Source organism: Pocillopora damicornis, chromosome 5, assembly GCF_964200805.1.
Source record: "Pocillopora damicornis chromosome 5, jaPocDami1.2, whole genome shotgun sequence".
Classification (NCBI taxonomy): Eukaryota; Metazoa; Cnidaria; class Anthozoa; order Scleractinia; family Pocilloporidae; genus Pocillopora; species Pocillopora damicornis.
The window spans coordinates 6,295,865-6,309,088 of NC_142674.1; the positions used below are offsets into that span (position 1 = coordinate 6,295,865).

General features: G+C 38.0%; 1 protein-coding gene across 2 annotated transcripts; it reads left to right on the forward strand.

Annotated features, from left to right (window-relative positions):
- The first annotated feature begins 2,076 nt into the window (after positions 1–2,076).
- On the forward strand, positions 2,077–8,983 carry LOC149044861 (uncharacterized). Of its 2 annotated transcripts, none has more exons than XM_089206066.1 (7): positions 2,077–2,203; positions 3,225–3,641; positions 4,512–4,664; positions 5,229–5,342; positions 6,605–6,715; positions 7,732–7,927; positions 8,192–8,983. In XM_089206066.1, the coding sequence occupies exons 1-7, from the start codon at positions 2,104–2,106 to the stop codon at positions 8,829–8,831; spliced, it is 1,731 nt and encodes a 576-aa protein (XP_089062192.1). In that variant the 5' UTR covers positions 2,077–2,103; the 3' UTR covers positions 8,832–8,983. The 2 variants fall into 2 exon arrangements, with proteins under 2 accessions (XP_089062192.1, XP_089062191.1); XM_089206065.1 differs by having other exon boundaries at positions 2,078–2,203; positions 7,729–7,927.
- Positions 8,984–13,224: the final 4,241 nt, after the last annotated feature.

Here is a 13,224-nt window from a genome sequence, read left to right on the forward strand (position 1 = left end):
ACGATGCAAAACTTGTCCTTTCAATCATAACGTAGAGAAAATATCGGGACCCAAAAGATCCATTAAGATCATTGATCACTTTACGTGTACCTCCGCCAATGTTATTTACTGCATAACTTGCACTTATTGCAATAAGTTATACATCGGCGAAACAGGAAGACGACTGGGTGACCGATTCCGAGAACACCTTCGCGATGTGGAAAGAAATGACAAGGACGCATCCAAACCAGTCGCTAGACACTTTAATCTTCCTTATCATTCTAAACATCATATGGCAATTTGCGGCCTTTCCTTACATCTAGGCAGTTCGGAAAGCCGTAAAACACTAGAACAAAAATTTATATTCCAAATCGGCATCCTTAATCCCCACGGAATCAACGAGTTCTTTTCATTCAACTAATTTATTCCTGTTTTCTCGTCACCATATTCCCACCAATGGCATAGCTCCACTTTCTACATATAAATCCACACACAACCCACAATTCCTCTAATCGCTCTGACGAAGGGCTAACGCTCGAAACGTCAGCTTTTTTACCTTTTACGGTGGCTAATTTACGTTTTCAACCCAGTTGTTAACACTAAATTACCTGCTATCTGTGAGTTTCTTTGATTATTGACCAATCAGAATGTCTGATTTGTTTCTTTCTTTGCACTGAATTAACCCTCTTCTGCACTGAATTAACTCTCTTCTGCACTGAATTACCTGAAAACTGCATTTATCTTAACCAATCAGAACTGAGTAACTTTTCCATGTATATTATTAATCACTTTATAAATTGTAGTGTGTAATGTTGACGTTTATTGCGAGACCTTATCGCTTTTTCAAAGTACTTGCAAAAGAAAGAATAGTTTTAAGAGAACTTCGTTTGCAAGGAATTGATTTGATCCCAAACTTTGAGTTCACCTCTTCAATTCCTCTAAATAGACTATCAACGCCTGCCGTTGGCTTAAAGTTGCAAGTGCGATTTCAATATCTCTTTACTAAACGTTAACTGATTTTCATTTTGGTTTTCTTTTAGATAAAGCAAGCAAATGCTCCGTATGGTCGGAAGACCATTTCCCCGTAAATTTTAGGCTTTTTTATTCACAGTTATCAGTTAACTGGATCAAATGTTCTCGCTCAAACCAAAGTATAAAATGTGGCCAACCAATAGGAACGTTTGTTTACTTTTTTTGTGCGTTGTGAGAATTTTGCACTCTATCACAATAAAAGGCTTCTTCGCGCAGATCCTTGTTGTCGCTCTGTTATAAAAGAATTTGCTCGTGCTTTTAGCTGTGCGTATATCGAGTTATGGATGCACTTGAGAAGTTTGGAGAGCACTCAAAAAGCTAGGGTTGCTCTCGGCTGCGCCACGAGCTACTCTTACGCATTTTTCGTGCTCTCAAAACTTCCCGCGTGCATGAATAAATTCTTAATTAATAAATGGAAAAATGGTCTTTGACTAGTCTGCGGATACAATATAATTACCACAGGGACGAATACTGCCCCCTGTGGAGCGACGTGAAAATTCTAGGTTTGATTTGCAATGCTTGTGTGCTACAGAAAAAACTTTCAAATTTTATGTAAAGGAAAAAAATTCAGCCAAAGCAGTTAATGAAGACTATGTAAGATTACTCCGTGTGTGCAATTCGTTCCCAGAGCTCACTGTTTCTTTCAGCCGACGGAACCTGAAAACTCTTAAAGTACAAACAGTGGTAACCAAGCTTCCTCGACTTGAAGCCTCCGTAGCTATTTTTGCCTTGAAGCTGCCGCGATAGAAACTTTTTAAATTTCCTTTACTATCATTTGTGTCGTTGCACGTTAGATAACAAATTTCCAAATATTTACGGGCGTGACCACGTTTTAATTGATGCAAGTTGGATATTTGTGAAATTTGAGCATTTATTTTGGCGCCCGCTATCTTTTTCATAAATAAAAAATCTCGATGATATTATTTGATCAACCTCGTTCCCAGGGTTCTTTCTTCTCCTCCCTCTAAAGAGTACTTTCTTGAGGGAGATTGGGGAAGAATCCTGAGAACGAGGTTGTTATTTGACGTGTTGCGCGCGTGACGTCACTGAAAACGTAAATAATGGTTTTTCTGTATTTGATGGCTTCTGCAAATGGCGTCTTACCTAAGATGGATAATATTACTTAAGTTTTTACTGTTAAATGGTGCTAGATATTCCGCTGCAGCCCAGGAACCGGACGAGACAGAGACCTGTAAGTTGAAAGTGATTCCTCAGGAATATAATTCATCCAGTTTATAATTCTCATTGAGATTGTTTTAATAATTCTACATAAAAGTACGCGACATGAAGGGCGAAATTTCTGCAACTTGCAACGACAGCAAATTCCAGCAGTTATGGGTCAAACTGAGTTTAAAAAAATATTTCTTTTGAGCAGGCAGAATAGGAAAGATGGTTAATTTATTTTTAGCGGGGTAAGTTTTGAATAAACTGTATTGCTGCGTCGGTGAGCGGTAATACGTGATAATTTGGTTTAATCAACTGAGTTAATGACGATGGAATTGCCACCTTAAAGAGTTTCCAAAGCTGAAGTTTTGAGCTCTGACGAGGGGCTAACGCTCGAAAAGCCAGCTTTACAAACCTTTTACAGTGGCCAATTTACATTATGGTGGTAAAAGCGATATTTTTGAGCTTGGTTCTGAAAGGAAGAGAGGTAAGGAGTTTTTCTTGTCCTGTCCCGAGCATAGAACAACAAAGGAAATCTCATCTGCCAGGAAAAATCTATTCCTAACTGACAGCATAAAAGCACGCCTCTGACTCATTAGGGACTTTTAGCAGTTAGGACGGCAACGCCAAGGAAGACGTCGATTTGAAAATGAATATATACTATAAGTTGGAATTTAGCGGCTGACTGGATGTGTTCACCATCTCTTACGGCGCCGCAAGTTAAACTCAGCATAACGTATGAGAATGGCGTTGAGTTCCAATCGGAAACTTAATTAATTTGCCGTTGGGGTTTCCTTTCTTGGACCACGCAAATTTTGATGATTTCATGTTGCTATTTTGCAGAGGACGGCTAGGAAATGTATACAGTTTTAAAACGCACTTGCTAAGCTATTGTTCTGCTCAGTACATCTTTTGTTTTGCCTCGTCCTCGTTGCCGTCGCCGTCGCGGTTTGCAAAAGGTTCCCATTACAACGTTCCCCACGCGCGGAAGTTTGTTGCTGTATGGACTTAAATTTGGTAATTAACTTAGTCGATCTGTCTCTGATTAGGGAGAGGAAGCAATAGACTTGTTGCTACAGAGGATTTGAACCCTTTTGCAAAAAAGCAAGAACTCAGATGGGTGCCTGGGTTGATGTGTGGATGGACCCCATACGGTCTGTGTTTCTCTCCGGAAGCGAGAGGTGACATCCACTATAATTTCATAATTCCATTTAAATCCCTCACTCTGGACGTATACTGTGATCAACCTGCTGACCCAGCCATGTTTGGTATCAATTCCGTGGTATTGACGGAGTTTAAGCAGAAACAAGGTTATTTGTGGGAGGGTCGTGTGAGAGGTTACTCGAATGCATGGAACAGTAAAAGACAGACTGTGCTGCCCTACAGAATCCAAGTTAGAACATTTTATCATGACCTGAAAGAGCAAATAACGGAATGGTTTAGTCCCAGTCAAGTGAGGCTGAAAGGTAATATGCAAAGTAATTGAAAAAAAAAGGTTAGACTATCACCTGGTTATATTTCTCACTGAGTAAAAAATAGATGAAGAAAATTTTTGTCAGAAATCTTTTACCTTTTCAACTGCTAGCTGCCTATTATGCCGGTAGTCTCATCGAACATCTTAATAGCGCTTTCGGGGACCTCTCTCCCATCTTGACATCACTCCTATCAGGACAAACAGGTCTTGCAAGTTATTGCAAGAAAATAGTGACTATTTTCTTTGGGGAGTCCGAGGGGTATTTCTTAATGTTGCGAAAAACGTACCGTCGAAATCAGTTCAAATAAGCCTATGTTTACCCTGTTACAGTGAGAGTATGACGTGAGAATTTTCCCTCGCGGCACTCAGACCATCCCTCACTTAACATTGTGACAAATAAACAAACTGAAAAGTGTCAAATACATCTTTTCGCATCACTTTGTCCTTAGAGCGGTTTTCGCTTAAGTGACGTAAAATCAAAACCATTCAAAGACTCAAGGGAAAAACAACCAACTTCCTAAAGCGCAGGAAAACGCGGGCAACCAAGTTGTGATCGGTGTTAGTTTTACATCTGATTGGTTAAAAAAGTGGTGCGAGTTTTCTGAACCAATCACAGGGCGAAGTAATGAAAACCAAAGCAATATCGGCTTACGCGCGAGACTCAATCGAAAAATCGCTCTATTATACATGAGGGTGTTATGACAGTTACCTAGTTCTGTTGGGAAAACGTTTGCGACAATTTAATCAATTCATATGGACTCCGTGGCCAGCCTTCTATGGCTAGAGAGTTATGTCTTCACGATTATGAAAACTCCATATTTATATTCATCGGTTTTATTGAAGAGTTTTATTGACACTTTAGGGGCCCACAATGCTTGCAGATATTTAAAAACGGACTGTAAAGCATCAGAAAGATGTGTACCAAGATGGGTCTCTGGTCATGTATGGCCTGGACAGTACAAATGTGTTTGCAAATCAAAAGGTTTTAAAGAGATTCGTGGTCAAGGATGTTTTGGTAAGATGTATTTGTCTTATTTCTCCGGACATTCCTTCGAGGGAACCAAAAATAATATCATGCCCCGCAAAAACTGGGTTTTACGATACAATGGCAATCCCTAGAGCAGATAGAGCGATGTAAAGGACTTAGAAAAACCCTTGAAGGTAACAACAGTGAGGACGCTGTAACAATATTGCGTGACATTGTCACGACCTCGTGGTCCGCTGACCACATCGGTTTTCTTTTATTAAATATATATCTTGTTGGTCCGACATCTTGGTTTTGTGTTCTCTTCTACATTGCCCGTTCTGGCTTGTTACAGACGCAACGAGACAAAGAATGAGACGAAAACGGATTTCTAACCACAAACTTGAATGGCTTAGACGAAATTTTCTAAAATGCCTACAAAACGAGATTGATGTCTCTTAATAAAATGGAACAGAATTTCGATTTTAAGCACGTTCCGAAAAAAAGAAAATAGTAAGCACTGCATGAAACCTAAAACCTTTTATATTTGAGCCTTATAATGTGCTGAGTACTTGTAAATAATTAGTTTTTCAGCTTTTAAATTTCCTCTTTCAGATGTGGACGAGTGTCAAAATTCTCCGTGTGGAGCGTTGGCTGCTTGTGTCAATACTTTTGGAAGTTACAAATGCAATTGTAAGAATGGTTTTGAAGGGAAGGATTGTAAAACTGGTAGGCCGACCTACAAATCATAATTTCTTATTAATTCTGCAAGCTTTGAATTTAGGAGATCCTCGCAACTAAGAACACTACTGAAACAAGTAGTTGTAAATAGGACCTGAAAAAATTTCAGGCCCGTACGGGATTTGAACCCATGACCTCTGCGATACCGGTGCAGCGCTCTACCAATTGAGCTAACAAGCCAACTGGGAGCTGGTCAATGAATTGGGTCCAAATAAACGTCCAAGTGAATGAAGATTTTAGATATATGAAAATTCACATATTTGCACTGCGGTGGAAAGATGAAATTAGGAGATCCTCGCAGCTAAGAACACTACTGAAACGAGTAGTTGTAAATAGGATCTGAAAAAATTTCAGGCCCGTACGGGATTTGAACCCATGACCTCTGCGATACCGGTGCAGGTCCTTTTCAAGTTTCAGGATCGATGAAAAAAGTTAAGGAAGTGTGCTACAACATACACTTCTTATTATACATTTTAAACCTTTGACCCCGAAGAGTGACAGAAATCTAATTTCTCCTTACTTCATCACCCCTGAATCACACATTTAGGTCACAAGAATAAAGGAAATGATCACAAACTCGAGAAGCTCTTGATTATTAGACAAATTCTCCTTGTTAGCACTTTAAGAAATGCATGGAGAACAGAATGGAGATTATGAATACTGAGTGTAAAGGTGTAAAGGTGTAAGAATTGACAAACAACTGCTTTTCTTTGCAATACTATTACAAAAATATACATGACGGCTAAGTAAAAGATACTCATTAGCTAGTCTGTTTTACATACAATTCTCTGAGCTACAAGGGAGAATTGAGAATGAGGTTATGGGAATCAGCCTTATTTTTAGGGTGACTCGTTTTAGGCCAATGTGCCTTATTAATTTGGAGTTCTCTGTGCTAAATTCCTTTTCACATTTGACAGAATTTCACGAACATTCAAGTTTATAAACTTGAACAAGCTCAAAACAAACGAACAACGCACAGGCAAAGTGATAAACACAATTTCATGATCTTCGCAGTAGTGGACACTACTTAAGCAGTAGTAAAAATAAGGCTTGTTAAAAAAACTCCTTTCTGTGATACCGGTGCAGCGCTCTACCAACTGAACTAACAAGCCAACTGGGAGCTTGCTCTTATGTTGGTTTCGTAATAAACACGTGAAGTGGTGGAACTTCACTTCATTTAAACACAATGTCATTTAATAGCCTAAAGGATAGGAGACAGGTATATAGGTCTTGTCTCATTTTGTTCACAGATGTGGATGAATGTAAGGAAAATCCCTGCCCAAAGAACAGAGCATGTGTAAACGAGCCGGGCAGTTTCCAGTGTATCTGTTTGAAAGGTTATGAAGGAGAGGACTGTTCAGGTGAATGAATTGTACCAAGTTATTCATATAATTTCAAGTGTAAAAACTACCTCGTTCTCAGGGTGACAGAGAAGACCCTGGTTACTAGGTTGGCGCGAAAGGGGATTTTCTATTCTCAGAGTTAGCCTCACCAGAGAACCTAAATAGAAACCCCTGTAGGTAAATGCTGCGGGTTCTATCCCATGATATCGAATTTATATATTTGTTAACCAAATAAATATGTTTGGAGGTGTGATTCTACTGAAATAAAAAATAATAACCTACAGCTGATATAAAATGTAACCAAAAAAAATTAAGGGAAAAAAACCAACTTCTGTAGCGTATCCATGTCAATGGAACTCTTAATTGGAGAAGAAGAAACTCGAAAGCTGGCAGAAATAAACGTAGTTGAAGATATCGAAAAACTACCCTGTTGAAATTAAATAAATGATAACAACTCGCAAATGAAACAATGCATATTCATGAGAGAATAAGTATCTGCAGCTAGGTGATACTTGCTCAGCTTCTCCCAAAAACGCAAATGGAACGCATTAGTGTACACAAACACAGTGGATAGCGTTGACGCGCGCGTTCTGACTGGCTGCTCAAACTGCGAATATCCTTTGCAACTCGCGCGGGATTTGCGCCCATAAATATAGTAATCAGTACAGAAATTAAAATAAATGGGTAAAATCACCCTTATTGTGCTATATTATCTCTCTGTTTTAGTATATACTACCAGTGCCAGTGGGTAGTAGCGGCTATCTATATCGCCGCTCTACGGCTCGGTAAATATTTATCGCTAACCACCTCCACTTCGGTGAATAGCTTTTAAATAGAAGTTATTTCGCAGTTAGTTAAAAGAGTTGAGTAAATAATTTATGGAAATTCTAGTTACTAAACCCCTTTATTTGGTAATACACAAAGTTTCCTTTCGTGAAATGAAGCTTTTCTTTGTAGAAACTTATTAGACAAGTAGATAATGACAGTAACTTTTGCTCATTTTCACGGTAACAAAATGTTTCTTCCCCCAGAAGAAGAAGCAGCGGAAAGCCCCAGAGGAAGACCTCCAGTTATTAGAGACTACAACAATAAAAGAATTGCAATTCCTCAAAAAAGGCCCATAAAAGCGATCAGGAAACCAATCCACTCACATGATGCTCGTTCCATGGAACGGGCAGGTTTGGCCACGGTAATATTGCTGTTCCATAGCCTAGGAGTTTATCTATACTGGTTAGTATCTTGTTGTCACTTGCCATAAACTAACTGTATTCAAAGATTAGCAAAGTGTGCATTTGATTCTTCGACTTTCAAATCGTTAAAAAAGTTTCTAAATAATTGAGCACTTTTTGATTAGAGACGTTCGGAAATACGTCAACTCTGCATTTAAATCGTGGCGGGAAAGTGCCGCTGATTTTAAATTTTAAAAGTTGGATGTTGTACTTAAGATCTGTAAGAGAATTATTTGATGGGAATATTTATACATACTCATTACAGGCGGGAAAAGAAAAAGAAAGCTGACATAAAGGAGGCAGAAACAGAAGTAAAAAGTCAATCAGACGTAGGAAATGTGGAAAACAAAGGAAGAATTTCATCTATCCAAGACGTGGAAGTGGAATTTAAAGGATTAAGTGGTCAAGGTACGAGTGTGAGCGAAGGTATTTCAAACAATCAAGAAGAGAAGACAAATGCTAAAGATTTTCAAGCTTGTCAACAACTGCTTGATAATGAAACAGTGTCCAAGGCCTCTGACAATCAAAACCTATTAAACCTGGTGAAGGATAATACAGACAGACGAGATGGGGTGGACAATGAAACTTCACCTCGCCACGAAGAGCAGGAAATATATGGCGAAATGATCCTAGACAGCCAATCTTTGGAAGAAATGGACGAAATAAATCAAAACTTGCAGAAAAGGGAACATAATCTGATAAGCCAAGAAATGGAAAACGCGGAGATTAATTCTTTAAACACTCGTGAAGTGACGAACACTGAAGCTACTTCAACTAATGAAGAAGTAGAGACTGGCACAAAACTTGTTCAAGACAATAAAAAAGATGATAATGATGAAGAAGTGATTTCAAATGTTTCAGAGGACAATAAAGTCACCTCAGGAAATGAAGAGAACGCAGAATAAAAACGAGATTCCAAAAACAAACAAACACAACCGGCAAAATCATAAGATTTGAACCAATGGTCACGAAGCACAGCTACCAAGTGTAAAGCTTATCATTCCCATCGATCATGAAACCTTGAGCGATAGACTGTTCATTAAAAATCTGAAAAAAATACCTTTGCATGCGTTTTCCATGTAAGGGGAATAATATTTTCTCCTATTTGTTCAAATTAAATTGGTCTTTTCTTCTTCACAAAATGTGTTCATAGGAGAAGTTTAGATGACAGTGTGGAAAATATGCACCGTGATGCTGCGGTGTAGAGCAAAGAAATCACAACATATTACAACAAGGGGGAATATCAGAACCCAAAAATTATCCTTTCTGCAACGGTGAAGACCCTATCTTTGGAAAAGAAAGAGAGGCAACGCGAAAAGTGCAGGTCGTGGGTAGGGTCAGATTAATTATGCCGGCATTATTTTGGGTATAATGTTATAGTCAGAACATCGAGCATAATGCTGGCAAAATGACTAAACTTCTAAAATTAAATTCCCTTGATGTTACGGTTTAACAAGAGCCTGAGTGCTGTCAACAGTAAGGCTGCCTGGTTACACTTAAAATTTAACCTGCCGCTGGTAGGAGAAGGGGGGGGGGGGGGGGAGAGAGAGGGAGATTTAGAGACTCTTGAAAAGCTATTATCTTGAGTTATAGAATTGAACAGCAATGGGTCACGCTCTAAGGTAAAGAGGATATTTGGTTGTGTCCCAATAAAACTTATCTAATACCCCAACAAGGTTCTGTAGTATTTCAATGGTTTCTCCAACCTTTCTTCATTGGCTGAAAATATTCCCGCTTCAAACTTTGTTAGAGACGATTGATCCCTCCTCCTTTTCCGCTGAAACCCATATGGTCCCTCCCCCCTCCCCCCTCGACGCCAGGCGATAAATACTGACTAGTTACTGACGGAATCCAACAAACGAATAATTCATTCTCAGGCCCCTGGCCGGGCTCGACGGTCACAGGGGTTTAGTTAGTAAAACCAAGCACGGTAATCGCAGCGGAGTGAAAAAGCGAGGGACACTTGGGTCGGGTTGGGTTCGCTCGACCAAGACCGATACCTCCCCCTAGAGCAGGTTAGACAGTCACAAGAAATGGTTCTGCACGAATGTGCAATAGTTCACTCAAATGATAAAAAAAATGAATTCATTGTTGGGGTCTGATTTAATGATTGATTATGTGTGACAGCAATTGAAGGAACAGCGTCGGTTTCTCGACGCCAGTCTGCAAGGTCCATTAAGTCTTAAAGAACTTCCTGACGTACAAAGAACGGTATATACGTTGCAAATTTTACACAGGGATTCAAAGCTATAATTAAGGCCCGCGAAAAGAAACTGAAATGCAACCTTTGATTTTTGCATACTACTGGTAAATCTATAAACTTTGGAATAAAAAAAAACTGAAATTTCATTGAAATAAACACAAAATTTGTAAAAAGTTGTTCAATTTACGTTGCACCTGGTTAAGCTTATAAAAATTAACATCTGAGTGAGTAAATAATACGCCACAAGGCTAAAATATTGGTGGGCAGAAGTACCTTAGCATGAAAGACAATCAAACAGAACTTTCTTCGCCTTCACAATTTGAAAGCATCATTTTTTCTTTCCTTAAAGAAATACTGAAAGTGTTTTTATTTTGACCAATGAAATTTAGAAATATAACTGTGCTTTTGCGTTAGAAAGCAACACACTTGTGGTTTTTGGTCATAACTTTATTCAAACAGTTAAATATTAAAATAAACTCACAATTTCCTAGATAAAATTTACAAGTTTACTGACTTGCCTACTCAGATAAAAGACTGACAAAAAAAAAACAGCTAACTTTACAAGTCATGCAACAAGTGTTAAAGTTATGCTACACTAGGCGTAATGCCAATGCCAATTACGGATGGCATTAATTTGCAGACCTAATATAATTTTGGCAAAAGATTTGCAAGTTTTATCCTGCAAATCAGAGACGTAAAACTGCGTTATTTCAACTGCATAAAAAGGTTTTAAAACGACTGAAAGCATTTGGTCTGAAGTAGAGTGATATATTAATAACTTCCTGAAGTATTCTGTCGTAGAAAAGATTGACGAGCAGAACTTTCTTTCTATCAACAATTGACAACCAACACTTTTTTTGTGTAAACAATTGATTTGACGCTAGGAAGCAACACGTCCATTGTTGTGAATCATAAATCGTGATTGATTAAATCTTGAAAGAAACTCGCAACTTCTGAAATAAAATTTGCAATCTTACTGCCTACTCGGATAATATACTGACAAAAAACAATGCTCTTAACAACTCGTCATGCAACAAGTGTTACAAGTTATGCTACATTAGGCGTATTGCCAATAATAGTCGATTATGGATACTATTAACTTGAAAACCTAAAATTCTTAAGCAAAAGATAGTAATTTTGGAGTCATCTTCGTACTTTTATCCTGCAAATCAGAAGCATAAGACTGCGTTATTTCAGCTGAATAATGAGGTTTAAAACGACTTTAACATTTGGTCTGAAGTAGTGCGGTTTTATTCAATTACTTCCCGAAGTACTCTGTGTGTTGTTAGCCCCCGCATAGAATTGTTTTTTTTTTGTTTTTAACTCAGTTATTGTCAACTGCTATTGTAATCTTTGCAAACTCTCTTCTTGTAACACTGAACGAAAGCTCTTCAGAAAAATCACTTAAACGTATATGTAGTGAATATCATTTTTCTGTACCAAAGTCGTATACTGTCTGAAAATAATGATGGTATGTTGCTTTTGAAAACTGTTAGATTTCCCGATGCCAGTTGTTAATCCATATTAAAGCTATGCTGATCATGCCAAATGGGGCCTCTAAGTTATAATTTAGTATTCCATTAAGACACCAACAAAGGAATTCATTTTATATGTAACAGTTCGTTAGCTCCGGAGGTTGATGTCCTTTTTTGTATTATTTTTGCTTCAGTAAGCTTGCCCATTCATTTCTGAATGACTTCTAGGTATTATCAGAAAGAAACAAGTGCTTGTTGGCATCAGGGTTCTGAGTTAGCTTCTTAGCCATATTAGCTGAGTTAAAATTATTTCCGCGCAAAAAAAGCCTTGTACATGAACAGCGTTTTGAGTTTCATTTCTTGAGAGCTTTGCTAATACGAAACTCTTTCCAATCATACTTTCTGGTCACCGGGCAACGAAGGGTAGCGGTACGTGATCTCATAATCACTGCGCACGATAGTCAGGAATTACTACACCACGTTAAATTACCAAAGAGCAAAACAGCTATATATTGAAGAAAAAACATCAATAGTAGGATAGATAGGCGATTAGAACTTTTTTCGTACTAACGATTGACAAGTATCACTTTTTTGGCGTAAACAATCGCAGAGAACGTTTCTACTTTTCGGCTTAACATAGGCAACAACACGCCCATCATGATGGCTTTACGTCATAAATCGTTTAAAATCAACCCATATAAGAAACGGCTAGAATCTTTGAAAGAAACCCAAAACTTCCTGAATAATATTTTCGATCTCACTGATTTGAGTGCTCAGATAAAACACTGAAGAAAGCAATATACTTTGCAAGTCATTCAAAAAGTATTTTGATGTTATGCTATGCTGGGCGTAAGGCCTATAATAGCGAAATACGGATGGCAGACCTGAAATATTTCAGCCAAAAGATGACAAGGTTTGAATAACCTTTGGCTTATAATCACTTGGCTTTTGATTCTGCACATTAGAGGTGTAAACTGCGTCATTTCAGCTGCATAAAGACGTCTAAAATAATTTTAAAGGGGTTTGGGCTAAAGTAGAGTGTTTTATCTAATTACTTCCTGAAGTGTTCTGTTTTTTGACAACCCCCACAAATAATGGTTTTCTTTTGTTTTCTTTTTTTTAATCAATTATTGTAGACTGTTATTGTGCCCTTTTTTAACTCTCCTCCTTCCAACACTGAACAAAGGCGCGTTTTTTATCCAAAAAAAAAACTTAAGTGTATCTGAAACAAATATCATTGTTCTGTGATAAACTCGCATACTGTTTGGAAATAATGATGCTATGTTGCTTTTGAAAACTGTTAGATTTCCAGATGCCAATTATTAATCGACATTAAAGCTATGCTGATCTTGTAAATAGCGTCTCTAAGTTATAACGTAGTATTCCATTAGAACACCGACAAAGGAATTCATTATTTATGTGACAGTTCATTAGCTCCAGAGGTTGATGTCTCTTTTTGTACTATTTTTGCTTCAATAAGCTTGCCCATTCGTTTTGGAGTGACCTCTAAGTAATGTCAGAAGAAAGAAGAGCTTGTCCGCACGCTCCATGCAAAAGACAGGCTCATAAATTAAAAAAAAAAAAAAAAAAAAAAGACTAGTACGTGAACATCATTTTGAG

What these genes read in the sequence shown, in the direction of transcription:
- LOC149044861 (XM_089206065.1), top strand. Translation starts at nt 2,104, where the DNA reads ATGGCGTCTTACCTAAGATGGATAATATTACTTAAGTTTTTACTGTTA. An exon ending in TCGTGGTCAAGGATGTTTTG is followed by an intron (nt 4,665 to 5,228) that starts GTAAGATGTATT and finishes TTCCTCTTTCAG; the next exon opens with ATGTGGACGAGTGTCAAAAT. An exon ending in CTAGGAGTTTATCTATACTG is followed by an intron (nt 7,928 to 8,191) that starts GTTAGTATCTTG and finishes TACTCATTACAG; the next exon opens with GCGGGAAAAGAAAAAGAAAG.